At 44.1% G+C, this 17624-nt stretch overlaps 1 protein-coding gene across 1 annotated transcript in view; it reads left to right on the top strand.

Moving 5' to 3' along the window:
* The first annotated feature begins 207 nt into the window (after window positions 1-207).
* The window catches only part of LOC134183339 (helicase domino-like), a 25605-nt gene continuing 8188 nt past the window's right edge, over window positions 208-17624 (top strand). Inside the window, exons 1-18 of the mRNA XM_062650843.1 lie at window positions 208-1016; window positions 2670-2810; window positions 2870-3130; window positions 3834-4041; window positions 4578-4799; window positions 5592-5714; window positions 5941-6011; window positions 6080-6478; window positions 7165-7275; window positions 7337-7725; window positions 7785-7851; window positions 7906-8025; window positions 13514-13852; window positions 14681-15018; window positions 15072-15274; window positions 16188-16242; window positions 16311-16425; window positions 16489-16685. Of these exons, the coding sequence (XP_062506827.1) occupies window positions 384-1016; window positions 2670-2810; window positions 2870-3130; window positions 3834-4041; window positions 4578-4799; window positions 5592-5714; window positions 5941-6011; window positions 6080-6478; window positions 7165-7275; window positions 7337-7725; window positions 7785-7851; window positions 7906-8025; window positions 13514-13852; window positions 14681-15018; window positions 15072-15274; window positions 16188-16242; window positions 16311-16425; window positions 16489-16685 (3992 nt within the window). The 5' untranslated portion in view covers window positions 208-383. The remainder of the gene's footprint in view (window positions 1017-2669; window positions 2811-2869; window positions 3131-3833; window positions 4042-4577; window positions 4800-5591; window positions 5715-5940; window positions 6012-6079; window positions 6479-7164; window positions 7276-7336; window positions 7726-7784; window positions 7852-7905; window positions 8026-13513; window positions 13853-14680; window positions 15019-15071; window positions 15275-16187; window positions 16243-16310; window positions 16426-16488; window positions 16686-17624) is intronic.

Genomic DNA, 17624 nt, shown 5'->3' with positions numbered 1-17624 from the left:
GTTTTGAACTAAAAAACTAGATATAATGGATCGGATATACACAAATGCCAGTCTACTTTGTTCTGGTAACTATGACATCACAGGTCTGACCTTTTTATCTACCGTTGGTTGACTCTCTTACATAATTCGTGTGGTTTGCAACTTGGGTCCGGGAACTCACAGCATCTCACTTCGCTGTTTCTACGGCGCATGCTCCTTGAACGAACACTTGGAACGGTGCTGCGAAACATCGATCATCAATGCTAACCCGTGTTCGCAGCTCTACCACAGCCAGGAAGATAGTATTGTATTAGTAACTGCCTTAGTGATTGCCCGATGTACACGATTCGTGTGGATTAGCTAGAGTCAAGATAGTTTGCAGACTTCAATATCCCGGATAGAGAATGGCGGCTGGTACAGAGCAATACAAATTCGACCTGCAACGACGCGTACTTGAACACTGCTTGTTGCGTATGAAAAAAGTTCGGGACGAATACAACATTCAACTGCAGGAACTGTTTTTTCTTCAGACGGGAGGCAACATGATGGATTTCCTTGCGTGGAAACGGCGACCAAACAAGCATCTAGAGGAGTTTATGGCACAAAACCGACTGGACGAAGACGATCTGCCATCTTTGCCATCGTCCGGTGGAACAAGTGGTAGTCTACTTCATCAGAAACGAGATGATGTGTTCGTCAATGAAGACAGTTTGCTAGGCAATGTGACTAATGGAGACAGAGGTGCATCAGGAAACGCTGGCGCTAGCTCTACTGAGTACGGCTTGCGGCCACTTCAATCGGTTTTAAGTGGACCGTCATCACAAGAACAAATCGCAATGCAAGCGAAGCAAGAGGCAACTGTATTGAAACGTGTGACTGAACTAACGATGGAAGGTCTGTGGTCTTCAAAGAGGTTGCCGAAGGTGTACGAGCCGCCTAGAAAGAAAAGTCATTGGGATTATTTGTTGGAAGAAATGCAGTGGTTGGCAACTGATTTTGCTCAGGAGAAGCGATGGAAGAAAGCTGCTGCCAGGAAGGTTAGTCTCTTTGGACAATGCGTTGATATGTGTAAACGAACGTTTGTTGAATGGAAATTTGTGAAGTATAAGTGAAAGTGAGTATGTAGATTGTAGGATAGAAATAGAATGTCTGTCTGTCTGTCTGTCTGTCTGCCTGTTGTCTGGTTTTGTCTCTGACTGTCTGTCTGTTTGTGTGTCTATTTGTCCATACATATATTCTTGAATGAACTATAGCACCATAGCAGTAGCTAATCTACGTGTCCATTACATCCAGTACATACATGAAGACTGACACACACACGCCACACACACACACCACACACACACACCACACACACACACACACACACACACACACACACACACACGCACACACACACGGTCTAGATCTTCTTCCTGCTTTCCCCATCTGCTAAATGTTCTAGCACCAGAGGAGTTACTTTTACAGTCAACCTTCCTGGATACCTCTTTCTGTCGTATCTGGCCTTCCTTTCTACTTCTCTTCTTGATGCAGCTGTCTGTGGTGGCAGATGTATGGAATATTTCTGAGCTCCAAGGATGAGCAAGTGCTACATCCAGTTTCATGTTGGATCCAGCTCCCAATCTGTCTGTCTGTCTGTCTGTCAAAGGTAGTATGTTTTCATAAATTGACACTAAAACATCCACATATCATAAACTAAAAGAATGTCCAGTGACCACCAAGGTCGCAACAAAACACAACTGTCTGTCTGTCTGTCTGTTGGTACATCTGTCTGTTGGTTTATTTGTCTGTGTGTGTGTTTGTCTGTCTAGTTGTCTTTGGTCTGTCTGTCTGTCTATTTATTTTTCTTTGTTTTTCTGCTTCTCTGTTGGCACTGCAGGAAAGTACTTTGCTAAGTTGATTGTGAATATAGATCATTACTTAAGAATAGTTGTCAGTCCATATACTGAAATTGACTCTTGTCTCGCTTTCCAAGACTATTTCTTTATACTCTCAGTCTGATATGTACATTGAGATCTACAATTTGCATTTATGGTATACATGATGCTGTATGAAATGTTTGTTTTCATGCAGTTAGCGGCATACCGTATTTGCCCGTAATAACGCCCTGGGCATATAGAAAAGAAACACTTTTTTTCTGGGTGTATACTAGGGCATAGGCATTATTTTGGTTCTAGGCATATACATGGTTACTAAATGTTGTCGTCTGGCCAGTCATCATCTAAATACTTGAAGACAGAAATACCACAAATGCTTGCAATTATCCATTTGGAAGATCTAAGGTACTGGTATCCATTCAGCATCAACATACACGCAGAAACTAGACACTATACACACGTGGTTGGACTGAAGCCCGTCAAGAGCATCAGTGGCGGTAATTGCAACGAAGACATGAGTCTAGCGGCAAGCACTCTCACTCAACATTGACACCAGCTCATCAAACGCACACAGACGGAGACGAATGTTCTGCGGACCCATTTTGTTTTGTCTGCGCATGTTTATTCCGGGCTTATACTTGGGCATGGGCGTATAGTTGGGCATGGGTGTTTTTTCGGGCTGGAAGTTCTGACCTGTCGCGCATGGGCATATATACGGGCATTGGCGTTATTTCGGTATGGGCGGTATTAAGGGCGAATACGGTATTGTAGATTTATCTGCTGGTATGGTATATTTCATGATCCTTTTGCTAGTTGGCAACTTCTGTATCGAAACTGCATACTCAACGTTTGCAAAAGGAACAGCGAGCAGAAAAGGAAGAAGTTGCTAGACTGAAACGAATTGCCAGCAATATTGCCAAGGAAATTCGACAGTTTTGGGGCAATGTTGGAAAGGTTAAAAACGTTCTCGTAATCTTTGTCAGAATATTTGTGTGAAGTTTCTTGCTTGTCAGATTGTTCAATACAAACAACATTGCCGGCTAGCTGAGAAGCGTAGGAAGGCATTGGATATGCACCTAAACTTTATTGTTGGTCAGACTGAAAAATATTCATCTTGGCTGGTGGAAGGCATGAGTGGATCTGCTGCTCTAAGTACAACTACATCATCGAGGTCATTGTCAAGGACGGGCAGTGGAAGTGATTTGGATGGGTCTGAAAGTGAGAGTGATGATGAGGCGACAATTGAGAAGGAAGAAGAGGCAGCACCAAATGAGGTTAGAGCAGATGGATGTTTAACTAACAGGTACTATATACTTTACAGTATATTGTGTATAGTATTGAGTTATTTCATTATTACTGAAAGAATGTTATAATTATGTTAATCTGATAGTAATAGATTATCATGCTGCACAAAGCACACTGGGCCTTGTGATTGCATGATGATAAATATTTACTGGGGTGCATTTCTGGTGCATTTCTTGTGCTTTTAGTCTTCTGTAATTAAGAAGGAGTATAAGAAGTTGATTTTGTGCTGTTTGACCTCGAGTTTAAACATGTGGTTTCTGAGCCTTTGCAAACGCCGAAGCATTGTGTGATGTGTTTGAAATCCATTCAGTTTTCAAGCGAAGGAAGCGAGGATCTAAGGAACTATTCAATAGTCAGAACCTAGTGCTCCTAGTCAACTATTATCTTCTTCCTCTTTCATTGCTATCACTTTTGGAAGGGTGCACATACTCTTTGCATCTGTATTTCTTACAGCTATGAGACAATTTATCACTGATTCAGTATTGTTTGTATGTCTTTGTGGCTTGTCAGTAGTTTTCATGGCCAGAATCCAATGTCTGGTGTGTGTAGTGTTTTGTTGCATCAAACAATTTCTCCTGGCCGAAATCAACTGGTCTTCTGGCTTAGATACGCAGTCTTATTGTTCTGTGTAGAATTGCTTGTATTAAAAGGTACAGTCGTTGTTTGTATCAGGACATACTGGCACATGATACAGAACTAATGTTACTGAAGAAGGAAGCTGATATTGATATTGATCAGTTAAAGAAGTTGCTTCCACCAGAAGTATTTTCTGAACCTGCGCGACCAGTCATTCGAGATTCCAGCAACGAGTCTGAGTCGGAGGGACAAGATGAAGATGTTGACCAGCAAGAACCTTCCATGGAGACTGACAGTCAGACAGGTAAGTGTTGCAATGTGACATGTACTTGAAACGGACTGTGAAATTTGTCAACCTGATTTTGAGAGTTTTATGATGGGATCGTGTGCTAAAAATTAGTAAGAAATTTATGTTTTCAAGCATTGACACATCTGCAAGTTTATAGTTGACCTTAGTCTTTGTCATGTTTGAGTAAGGACCACACAATAGGCTACTGGTAGGTATGAACGAAAGGGAGTTTAGAAGGGAGTTTAGAAGATCAATAACTTTACATGGCAAATCACAACACTATGTGATCATGTAATGTTGCTGATGATGTCAGTGCGCAAATTGGTGTATTCAATTGCATTACCAATAGAAATCACATCATTTTTATTGCATGAACAGATTGCCAGTGGTGGCTTGAGAAAATAGTTTTCTTACTCTGACTGAATTTCTGTGCAATTGGCACAATTTCTATCATACATGTATAGCTGAGTTAGCGATGCAAAATGTGTTTGTCATTATTGCAGATTGCATTTTACGATGGTGTATATGCATTTGTGTTCTGTTGAGTGCAGATGCAGCCAAAAGTGTATCTGGTCCAAGGACTAGGTCTCGGGACTTTTCTGTTGAAGACACAACATTGCCGGAAAAAGATGCAGCAGATGACAAGGACTTCACTGTGACGGAGGAGATGGAACAAGGTGAAGGCGGTGATGATGAAGATACAATGGAACAGGAAGAAAATGAAGAGGGCACAGTAGATCACGACAAAGAGCTAGCTGATTTGAAGGAAGAAGGTGTGCTCTTAATGTACAGTTAATTGTCAGAATTTGTACATGTGCACATGAATTGTGTCTTATATCAGAGGATTTGTGCTAATTGTATTGATTTTGGAAAGAAGATAGTAATTGACTGAGTATTATCGTGCTATCCTAGGCTCACTTCACTGTCTTTGGTTGTGCTGATTTTTAGTTGCACATACTGGATATAAGTCATGGGTTGTTATGTTGTTTGAAAGATGTGGGCAAATTACGCTATGGTTTACTGTCATCTGTTTGACAGTGTTAAAAGCTGCCTAACGTCAGTTTGTGGTGTAGTAGTATTGCATTCACAATGGAAGCGTAACTTGTAGTGTAGATGCACAGCTTATTACTGCCATGGGACAGCTACTATTACTAACTAGTAACAGCTAAATTATAAGAAACTACCGTATAACCGATTATTTCTGCGGTCTTAAATTACTGCGATTTGAGAATTTAGTTAAAAGTTTCTGTGTTCCAACCAGGAAGACAGTTACTGGTACACAGTGTCACACATGTACTTGTGTCACAACAGTGATTTGATTTGTTGGGACTCTGAGGATGGGACTAAACATTTGCACGCAGAATTTGCAGAAATATACGGTATGTATGGTTAGGAGGCAGTGGAAGTCGTTTGGAAAAATGAATGATGAGTAATGAATGATGTATTTTTATCACACCTAAATAGGTACAGTTCCTGTCTATGGCATACGCAAAACAACTACATGTACTGACAAAAATAAAACTTACACAATACATCTTGTTGCAACTTTAATGGTGTTGGTGTAGGTGCCATGCCAGTAGAAGAATTACTGAAGATTTACGGAAAAGGTGGTCCTCCGTCTGAGACTTTATCTGAAAGTGCAGAAGTCAGCTCACTAGCAGAATCTGAAGATGAGGAAGACGAATCAGGTTGGAACTATATGCTATGTCATTGCTTTGATGGCTGTACAGTTCTTTGTTTTGATTTTTGTTGGCGTCTTTGTGTTGCTATTTATGTCTTGATATGCTGATTGCAGTAAAAGTGATCTTTTGGTATTCATCTCAGCAGTCAGATTAATTTTTGTAGTAATGATGTACTGTCACCAAATCTAGAGTGTAATTAGGAAAACTGTTAGCTCTGACTTTATTGCTGTAGATGAAAGCAGCATGGAACCTTCTGAGGTCAAGGACGGCATAGAACAGTTAATACAAAGTGCAGAAAGTGCTGTATGTGTTCAGTGGAGGCAATTGCATTTATTTCACTTTGTAATTCATTATAGTATTTGTGTGTTTAGGGTAAGGGTCCAGATGAACTAAACAGTGTAGCAGCTGAAGCTGAACAGCTTCAACCAACCGGTATCACTCTAGACAGCACGACTGTGAAGACACCCGTTCCATTCTTGCTGAAACACAAACTGAGAGAGTATCAACACATTGGACTGGACTGGCTTGTTACCATGCATGATAAGACACTGAATGGCATTTTAGCTGATGAGATGGGACTGGGAAAGACTATGCAAACAATTGCCCTGTTGGCTCATCTTGCTTGTGATAGAGGTGTATGGGGGCCACATCTCATTGTTGTTCCTACTAGTGTTGTTCTCAACTGGGAAATGGAAATCAAGAAGTGGTGTCCTGCGTTCAAGATACTGACATATTGGGGTAGTATCAAAGAAAGGAAGATCAAACGGCAGGTATGAGTTGAATTTGAATTTTACAACATATTTCTGTGTATTTACAAATGCAGAAGTATTGTTTACGATGGGATTGCACAACCCGTGTGCTAATCGTAAACCATGTTGTATGTGAGGTACACGGCGATCGTAACTCCACCCTCAAAATAGCTCAAGACGATAGTGACTACGTTCTAAGGTGCCTTTTGTAAACATGCTAATGTTTTTGTCAACTCAAGCGACAATGATTCAGAGTTCCAGGAGTCATTTTCTGATGATAATACCGACTGCCTTGAGATGATCACGACAACCTTTTCCCCAGAGCACGAACACCTTGACCCTGAGTACCCATTCTTGAACTCATCCAGGATTTTTGCAAACTCTTCCAGAGACATCCACAGACAAACACCTGAAAACATTACAGTTTTGCTACCTGGGTTGTAACGAAATATTTACGCTAAACAATGTATAAATTAAACAGTTTAATTGGTTTATGTCTCCAAAGGTACAATTTAGGAAGGTGAAAGTCTGAAGGGATAGTAGTCAGGAGAGTGTTCTGAGGGACTTTGTGTAATCATACTTGTCCTTGACTTTACTCCATCTGCCTGTGTACCTGCTGATTATCTATGTGTGTCAGTCTTGTACATGAGTCTAGTCCCACACGTGTTGTTTCTTGTTTTTTAAAGTTTAATTCTCCTTTTGTGTAGGGTTGGACGAAGAGCAATACGTTCCATATTTGCATAACGTCCTACAAGCTGGTAGTGCAAGATAACCACATATTTAGGCGAAAGAAGTGGAAGTACTTTATCTTGGATGAGGTATGATGATTGTAGTTGCCATTTTAATTTTCTACGTATTTTGTTGTCATGTCTTCTGCAGGCTCAGAACATTAAGAATTTCAAGTCTCAGCGATGGCAAGTGCTGTTGAATTTCAACAGTCAAAGACGTCTTCTACTTACAGGAACACCTCTCCAGAATAGTCTGATGGAGTTGTGGTCACTTATGCATTTTCTCATGCCACGTGTTTTTGCATCTCATCAAGAGTTTCGGGAGTGGTTCTCTAATCCTTTGACTGGCATGATTGAAGGCAGCCATGAGTATAATGAGTCTCTTGTGAAGAGGCTGCACAAAGTGTTGCGACCCTTCTTGCTAAGAAGGTTGAAAACCGAGGTGGAGAAACAGTTGCCACGTAAATATGAACAAGTTATTGGATGTCGTTTGTCAAAGAGACAACGATATCTTTATGATGATTTTATGGGAAGAACAAAGTGAGTTGAGTAAGAAATTGTTAAACTTTGGTCAACATGTATGTGTTTGTCTCTCATAGAACAAAGGATACATTGGCCAGTGGCAACTTTCTCAGTGTTATCAATATATTGATGCAACTAAGAAAGGTTTAGGAGGCAGTTTGTGGTGTTGCAGACTGTTATGAATGTTGCTGCTGTTAGGTTTGTAATCATCCTGATTTATTTGAAACTCGGCCGATTGTTTCATCTTTTATCATGGAAGGCATCACATTTTGCACAGCCTCCATAGTTCTCTCAGCTCTCCACAAGGATCCATTTAAGGCAAGTTTAGAAACAGTCTTGGTGTATGTTACATTGCATCCACGTACAAAAGCAGTGAGACGACGTGCAAATGTATAGATGAACTGAAGTTAAGCTAAATAGCTGTTAACAGTCCAAGAGACATTCTTGAACTAAAGCATCAAAGCAGTATTTCTCATTCAGATTAAGTCCGAGCTTTCTCTATACGATTAGGTACAATTAAGGGTTTAATTACACAGTTGAATTTTTGTTACTCCTAACAAACTTCTTACCTGGATTTCTCTTGTTGCCTTGCCTGCCCATGAAAGCGTGGCCATGTAGAGTGGGCGGAGTTCGGCTCGGATTCCCAAGCTGCATGGGAGGTCGGTGCTCGGTCATGGTCTGGGCCACCGAGACTGGACCCCGACCCACATGGCCCTTAACTGCATTATAGTTGACCCATATACCACAACACACAGAGGTAACCACAGGTAAGGTGGTCACCACTCCTTCCAGGCCGGCATAACAAATGACACTGGCGTGAATGACATGTTACACTAAACTCACGCAAACCACCTTCATTGCTTAGATGCTACGAGACATCTCGAAAAGCCAGCCAAAGTATTTTTATCTAATTTTAAATATCGTTTGTACGCATCGCTGCGCCATCTTCCCAGCGTCTGGATGGTGGAGACCTCTAACCCCCAGCTTGCTGCCGGTGTCGCTGCCTCTATTCTGAAGCTGTGCCCTGAGTAGCATGCGGCATCATGGAAGCTGGCAGTCAACGCTCCTCTGACCTCGCTTACCAAGCGGCAATGTCGCGCCGTCGCGAAATAGAAATAGCGGTCCCGGTGCTGATCCTCTAATCGCCAAATATGCCAACACGGTGGTGACGGGGCAGAGGTCCGAGTCAGTTTTGCCAAGATGGATGTAGACACCCTGCCGAAACGGGTCTGTCTTTGATTGCTTCAGCCGAAGACATATGATTGATGGAGCAGCACGTGAGTCTATCGCGACATCCTTGACGGACAGGTGAACCGAGGGATCATAGGCTGCCCGAGAGGGCACTGTGAACTTGCCAGCCCGAAGGAAAGCAAAGAACCCCAGGCAGCAAGCACCCCATAGCATCACCACGTCAAAATCTGAAGCCCTTGGAGACCAGTGGTGACGTAAAATTCTGAGCGTCTTCGGCGTAACGGGCAAGCGTCCAGGGCAAACCACCGTCCCCTTTAGCCTTTTGATTCCCCGTAGCACGAGCTCCAATCGCAGGAGGGGGCAGAGAACGGGTTACTATAGCCATGGCAAATCTGAACGTGCCGTACCGCCGACAGGTAACACTTGATGGTGGCATGAGAGAGTTGAGCATCGTCTAAGGACGCGACGAACAAGCACAGTATCTGTTCTGACGTTGGAAAAGGCAACAGGTGAGTGCTAGCGCAGAACCTCCGATACCGTGCATAACCCGGACGATACGACCGGGCCGTTGACGTAGCTATACCTGCTCCAAGCAAGCGCGCAACCGATTGTTCCAATCGTCTGATGTCCAGTCCACCTCCAGATCGCACACCAGGTCGATGATGCTTGATGAGACGGGATGGGAAATCTGAGGCAACTGCGACGACATAAGAGCACTTGAGTTAGCCTGGTTGCGAGATATAGCATCCGCGAGCGTGTTACACCGGCCTGGCAGGTGTGCTGACGTAAAAGTAAACTATAGTGCGCAGCCACAAAGTGAAGCATGCGAAGCAGTTGCATCACATGTGGATCCTGGCACATACCTCGCTGCAGCGCTGCGACAACTGTGGAGTTGTCTGACTGAAACAAGACATGGTAGTTTTGAAGGTCCCGACCGAAGACCAGGGCGGCGAAAACAATCAGTGCCAATTCTTTCGGAGCAATGGAAACATCGGCCCACGACGCAGGCCATTGAACCGGAAGCCACAATTCACCCCACACTGCACTGCAACCCCAGCCTCCAGACGCATCCGACTGCACTGTAACGGACGGGAGCAGATGACCGACTGCGGCCAGCGAACCTTGACTGTTCCATCTCTCGATAAATCTGACCCACCACCAGATATCCGAGCGAGCATCCTTGTTCAGCCGAATGTGGAAGTGCAACTCCTTCAGAATTGCCGACAAGTCGATCAACTGCCGAACAAACATCCAACCAGGTTTAACAACAGTGGCGGCATGGTGCAATAGACCAACCAGCGACAACAGCTCGCGCTTCGTACAGGCTTGCTTGTGCGACCATTCCCTCAGCAGCTCACAGAGGCGCTGTAGCTTATTCTTGGGTAAAATGCAAGCAACCTTCAATTGTGTCAATCTCAATGGCAAGGAATGTCATGCAACAGGCCGGGCCTTCGATCTTTTGCTCTGCTACCGGAATGCCCAAACTTCTGCATGTTGCCAATGTGAGACTCAGGTTGTTGGCACATTCCTCTGTCCCTGGCTCGCCGAAGAAGAGAAAATTGTCTAAATAATGGAGCGATGAAGACACGCTCATGCCGTACATAGCCCACAATAAGGCATTCGCAACCGCCGAGAAGAGCTTAGGCGCTGAGCGCAACCCGAACGGCAGAGCGGTATCCAAACAAACTCGTCCATTCCACCTCATTCCCAACAGATGCCTGTCGTCGACATGTACAGGTATCACTCTATAGGCACTCTGTAGATCCAGTTTCGCCAACAGGGTACCCGTTCCAGTCTGAAGAACGCGCCACGCGTTGTCGTCAATGCGGGCATATGACAATGAGCTCAGCTGCTTATTGATGCCATCGTTTACACTCACCTCGTGAGGAGACGGCAGGTCCACTATCAAGTGTCACTTTCCAGGCTGATGAGATTTTGGGATGACGCCAAAAAGGGCTAATCTGAACCCCACGCCTGGACCCCTTGACTGGTACAACTCTACCAAGCGATTCCTCTTCGCGTAAGTACTCGTCTACCACCGACCCATTCTGTTGTGCCGACAACATGTTCCGTCTAGCCCTACGGCATCCAAAGCGACTATAGTCAAAGCCAATCCGAAAACCCTGTTTAAGTCCTCGTAAGATATAGCTGACGTACTCTGAATCGGGATGCAACGACAGGCAGTGGCTCCATGCTTCCAGCCGAAGGGGGAACACACTTTTACTCGACACTGCCGCTTGTCCCGATGCCCCCTCCGGTTTTGTGTAGGACGGCACTGGTCTAGAGCCAGTAAGTCTATCACATCCCGATATCGCCCACTAACCACGTTACAATCGAGCCAGCGCCTCATCTGACCAGTGACTCCTGTGTACACCAATTACACGTAAGAACGCAGAAGGGGTTACCCTGTTGCTGTCTTAATTAATTAAAGCCAATAGCCAGAAAAAAAACTCAACACGTAGCTTCAACACTTCTCAGCCATCTTGGGCCGTATGAGACAGACAGGATAAGTAGATACTAACTGAGGTACGTGTGCCACAGAAAAACAACAGTACATGCCTATGTGACCAACTAGAGAGTCCGTAAAAAGAACCGCAAAACTCAACATTACCACTAATGTAACACAACAGCACAACTACTGTTCAACACCTCTGCCGCTCGTTGAGGTGAAGACGTGCTCGCCGGCCCCCTTTTCCCTGCATTTACCAGACCTGTGACCATGCTCCCCACACTTTCCACAAGCATGCTTGAAGGTGCACCACGGTGCCCCTTTGCAAGCGCCCATATTCCACCTGCGACATATCGGTCTGGAGCCTTAATCCACCCACGACGTAGCCAGTGCAGAGGATACGGCGCGAAACGAGTTGAGCTGGCCACGGAGCATGTGTCCAACTGTGGGAAGAGGGGCCGACAGTGCGATGCCAAGGCACATTCCGCTGACGAGTGATCCAGCTCCAGGCAGTGCTTGCACGGGGAAGCCACCGCTCGAGATGCCATAAAGCACGATGCGTACATGGACGGGAGCGGCTGTCCCCATGTGACGGATTGGTGCACAGCAGCAAATTTACGAAACCTTGCGTCATACTGCCGCCAAGCATCTCCTCCCGCTCTCTGCGCCTCTCTGACAATGAGCCTGAGGTATGCCAGCATGTCTTGCACCCGAGTAGGGTGCCTTTGTGCCACGATTACAATGTATGTGGTGAAGCACTGCACCCACGTGGGCAGTTGCGCCACCTGCCGAGCCCGTCTGCCCACCGCCATCACTGCCTCTCTCAGAGACGAGCCCTCCTCCTGCCGACGCATCTCTATGTTGTCCGGCAGCAAATCTGCCATATCCACAAACTCCAGCGCCTGGATCTTCTTTACCAGCTTTGCTGGTACGGGAGCGAACACCTCACTCAAAAAGAAGGGCCTGTTTGGCTTCCTGACGTGGCGACCTCGGGTGTTCCCTCCGACCGTGGTCGATTAGTGGATATCAGCACCCTGCCGACCGATCCCAGCCGCCCGCAGAGGGCCTTGCCTGCCCGTGCCTTGCCATACTCGCTAATTGCTACACGACCTGGACCAGCCGTCCCACCACAGAATGTAACTGCCTGCTGATCGCACGTGAGCCAACCTGACTGGCACCAGCCCTGCGCCAGACCTGGACCAGCCGTCCCTCCACACAAAGGGGACCGCCTGCTGATCCTGCGTGAGCAAACCTGACTAGTGCCTGTCCTGCCCTGGCATGGACCAGCCGTCCCGCCACAGATTGGGACCGCCTGCTGATCGTGTTAATGCCAACCCCGAATAGCCACTTAGCCCTGACATCACCGCTCAGTACATGACACCTATTTCTTAGCTACCTATACACATCTAGTATACGTACAGTCTTCCGAGCCGCTCCACAGTCCGTCCGGAAACCTGCCGTCCTGGATCATGCAACGCCTTCACCAATGACTGTTCTGCCGGCCATGTGGCCGCCACGCAACGGCCATTTTTTCCAGTAAATTAACCATGCCAACACTACGCACGCACCCACGATAACTGACACTTCTGAACACTCCCATGCAAGCTATACAAGTCGTAAGCGCTAGCTAAACGTACGACTGGCAAATTACTCTTGACAAACATGCAGTATCTGACTACGTCGGGCAGACGGCTACATGAGCAATAAAGATGCCCGAGTGATGACGCGTCGAGTAGGCCACTACCTTCTGCTGCGTTGGCCTCAGATACGGGCGGCCGAGAAGCCCGCGCAAACTCCGCGACCGCCTTTCTCACCGTTTCGGTCATCAGCTCTTGAAGCTGCTGATTAGACAACCCGTGTCCACCCCTGTCGTCATCTGAGACTGCAGTGTGATATTGCTCTGCCATCCAAGAGAAAATGACACAGAGACTGCTTGCTTGCGCGCAGACCGACGTGAGCTATGCATCTGCGCGACGACACTTGGTGCCAACCGTGTACGCCTTCTTGCACGTGCAGCGGCCGTGCCGAGTAAGTGAATTCAACAACGCTTAACCGTTCCGTTAAACTCCATTTAAACCACAATTGCTGTTGTCACACTCGTGCTTTGTCATTTTGTAACAATGGCTGGATAGAGATAATTTGACTATTTACAATTTTCATTCACAGGTGGTTGACTTGCCTTACATTAATGTGTCATTTGTCGACTTTGAAGTTTCAATGGATGCTTTTGCTGCGGAACGGTCTCATGGGCTTCAAACACCAAAGAAATTAATCGTGGAGCTGACGTCATTAGAATCTCAACCCGGACCGGACATGCCTGGTGATAATGCCTTGCATCAAGTAGTTGACGGGTCATTGACAGCAAGTCCTGGACTACTACATGATGAGGAGGAAATGACCATGTTCAATCATCTTGCATACAATTCAGCAAGGCAGTATTCTACAAGGGCATCTGCTGTTCTGTCTAGTCAGATTGGAGATGGCATGCCCCAAGCACTGCTTATGGTAGGCAACTGTTATGGTGTTAAGATGTTTGTTTATTGTAAAGCTATTGGATGATATACTTGATAACACTATTACTCATTGTCAAACCCTGTCAGACTGCTAGACTTTGCTTTGCACGTTGTGGGAGGTGTAGAATTTGATTTTGCTATGATCATACTATTTGTCTATGTTTGTCTCATCATGGAGTCATGTTATAGACTCATAAGAAATAAATTTGTTTGACAGACAGACAGACAGGCCAAGTGCCCAGACTCGTAGATGTTCTATAGAAAAGGGATCACATGATCCCTTTTAACCAATTAGTAGTTAAATATATATTGTATTTAGTTGTTAGTTGTTTCTCTTGCTTTATTGTCATAGGACAAACGTAGTTAGCCATTTGCTATTGTATCCTAATTCAAAGATGAAAAATATATGTATTGACAGACAGACAGACAGACAGACAGACAGACAGACAGACAGACAGACACTTTGTTCTCATATAGACTCTACTTGTACATATGCTAGGAATTTGTGAAAGCAAACCAGTCCTTGCCAAACAACAAGGTCATAGATTAACTAATAGACTTGGCCTTGAAGACAGACAAACAGACAGACAGAGACAGACATGCCATGATGATATCAACAAAGGTAAGTACAACTGAACTTTTTGAAGACAACTATTTGCAAGACAACTATTTGATTGTAAGTTCTCTGAAGGTTGTAGTGACATTAATTAAAACGAAATGTGTACTCTGAGTATGTAGCATTGTGTTTTTCATATTGTGCTGTATTTCTTTCTTCTGGAATATCACAGTGTAGGGAGTGAGATTTTGCTTGTTTTTCTAGCCTGGAGTTGTTCACAAACAAGCCATGGCATTAGACAGTAGACAAGACTATATTCATCGTGTCAATACTCGTCGATGTTCAAGTCGACCACTTTATGGGCTTGATACTCGTGCTGTACTGGACATCAACAGGCCGCACAAGGAAAATGATCCTTTTGACTTTGACCATAGAAACTTGGAGCACTGGTCTTGGCAAGCTCGTAGCAATTATGCTTGTTCTCTTATTCATAGAACAGATTTTTCCTTTAGTCAGTTGTACTGGCTTTGTTCTCATTTGCTTCAAGAGGCAATACACACTCCTATTGACAGAGCACAACAGTTGGATGACATTTTGAAGAGGTAATCAACTTGTTAGTCTGAGATATGTGGGTGTAATTTTGATTGGTGTATAGATTTATCATGTATGTTCCCAAGGCAGAGTGCTGCTCTATAGCAATGCATGCATCACATGCACCTCCATCAATGATACGACGACAAACATTATATCATACAATGCTGGACAAGAAGTTATCTTCTTGCTCTTTAGTACTTCATCCGGTTACTACAGCAATGAAAATGCAATTTCCTGAAACAAGATTAATCCAATATGACTGTGGTGAGTTAGCAGCAGTGTAATTTGGTGGTTTCAGTGCTTGAGTTTTAGTCATCTTGTGTTCTGAACAAACTATTCATTGTTTAACTTGAAGAGTTTTATGGGTTATCTTAATTAATATTTTCTCATTCACACGGGGTTTAATTGTTAGATCCTAGACTGTATTGTTTGTGATTCTGTATTAGGCACAGACATCGTTTTCGGTTAAAGAGAATTGGTATTATTATTTGAGGGCAGCGTTTATTTATTAGTAGACATCTGTGGTGTCACACTGTGACAGCTAACTGGGAATCCAGAAAAATCTGTTCTCAAGTACATTTGCTACGTGTAATGGTTGTTGCATAAAGATAGCAAAATAACCGATGATCCTGTTCAAATCCTGTGTGGACAGTTGTTTCCAGACATGTGTTTATTTGAAGAAATACAGTATGTGCTGCGACTTTGCTGTGTTTACTAGGGTGCAGTTTATCATACCATCACATTACTGTACTTTGATAATAATGAAAAGTTGCACTTTTGATCATGAGGCAATCCAGTAATGAACTGCATAGTAGTGCTGAGTGATGGTGGCTACTCAGTACTGTACATAAAGTTATGAAGGACACAACTATAGGTGGGTATGGAAATTTCTGTTATTGCCATTGGACATTTAGGAGCTCAAATAGTGCAAATGCAACTGCTATAGAAGAATGGAATAAATTTATTTGGATTGCAAAACTGTACAAATGGGACAGTTGCCATTTCCTTTGGTGCTGCAACTGTTGTGCATAAGGGATCATCTATACTGTAGGGGCATCTTTACTATCTCTTGTTTTCTTAATTAATAGCATGGCTCCACACATGTAGGATGGCGTCTCTTGTCTACAAGTGGCTCGTCTTTATTATCTTTGGTCGTAATTAACGGTTGTTTTTCCAGGGAAGCTGCAAACTTTGGATAGACTACTCAGACAGCTGAAGGTCAATGGCCATAGGTTCTGTTTATTGTTAATTTTAATTGATGTTGCCATGCGCAATCAAGAATCTCTTGACGACTTTGTAGGGTATTGATTTTCACGCAGATGACGCGGATGCTGGACATCTTGGAGGCATTCTTGAACTACCACGGCCACACGTACTTTAGGCTAGATGGCAGCACGCGAATAGACAGACGACAGGTACTTGCTTCTGATTCTGACTATGGTTGTGGTCCTCGTGTTATCAACAGGTTTCTTTCACAGCAACTAATGGATCACTTCAATATGGACAAACGCATTTTCTGTTTTATCTTATCAACTCGTTCTGGTGGCATAGGAGTCAACCTGACAGGAGCAGATACTGTTGTGTTTTATGACAGTGACTGGAATCCCACAATGGATGCTCAAGCACAGGATCGCTGCCATCGAATTGGACAGACAAGAGATGTTACGATATATAGGTATGGTGTAAGATTCGTTTTGGTGTTGCAGTGAAGCTCTAAACAAATGGCTTGACGGGTTGCTAGTCAGTAACAGTTATTGTTTTTTGTCCAATATTATAGTATGACTGTTGTTTTCTGGGATTAGTTGTTGTTTGTGGTTTTGGCCAATTGAGCATGGAGGCAGTTAGGCTCTCGTGCTCACATAGTCTTGTAACACGGTTACAGTCTTATGTAACAGTAAGAGGGTATACCTAAGCCTTTGTTAATTAAACTACAGACTGCTCTGTTTATTTTGTATTCGTGTGCAATGCTCCAGGCCACATACTGTTAGGTGACGTGTGTGCAGGTGATGTAGTGATGGCATTTCTACTGAATCAGTGATTGTGGTGATGTAGTATAGTTTCATTGTCGGTTAGGGTGATGTTTTGAGGATTGATGACCTTTGCACATGCTCACATGAATTTTCTACATGCTTTCAGAGCAAATGGTGTTTCAGTTGCTGTGACAGACTATGAGAGTATGTATTTAGCTAATCGTTACCAGGGGAGCAAGTTGCCACATTAATATTAGCTAAGAGCAAAGCAACTGGGTGAGTTAATCAATAATAAACTAAAGGGTAGGGCCCACAGTCACAACCTAGGAACTTGATTTTGTTTCTGCATAACAAAGATAACCATGTGAAGACTATGTACAGGAAGACGTGTGGTCAGTAGCTTTCATTTAAGGAAATTGTATTGCTAAGTGGTTGTTGAATTAAGAGCTAGTGTCTAGGAACAATTTTGTTGTGTTTCATTTTGTGTTGTAAAAAGAAAGTGTCAAATACTTGTTGTTAAGTTTATACTGCAGAGATGCTGTAGTATCACACAGTCTTGTCATAGCATTTTTATGCCCTATAAGAAGTACTGTTGCTCTACTTTTTTTGTTGGTTACTGCTGCACAAGATTAACTGCATATTTG

Source organism: Corticium candelabrum, chromosome 1, assembly GCF_963422355.1.
Source record: "Corticium candelabrum chromosome 1, ooCorCand1.1, whole genome shotgun sequence".
NCBI lineage: Eukaryota > Metazoa > Porifera > Homoscleromorpha > Homosclerophorida > Plakinidae > Corticium > Corticium candelabrum.
The sequence above is the reverse complement of the archived record's forward strand: the minus strand, read 5'-3'. Positions and strand labels throughout refer to the sequence as shown.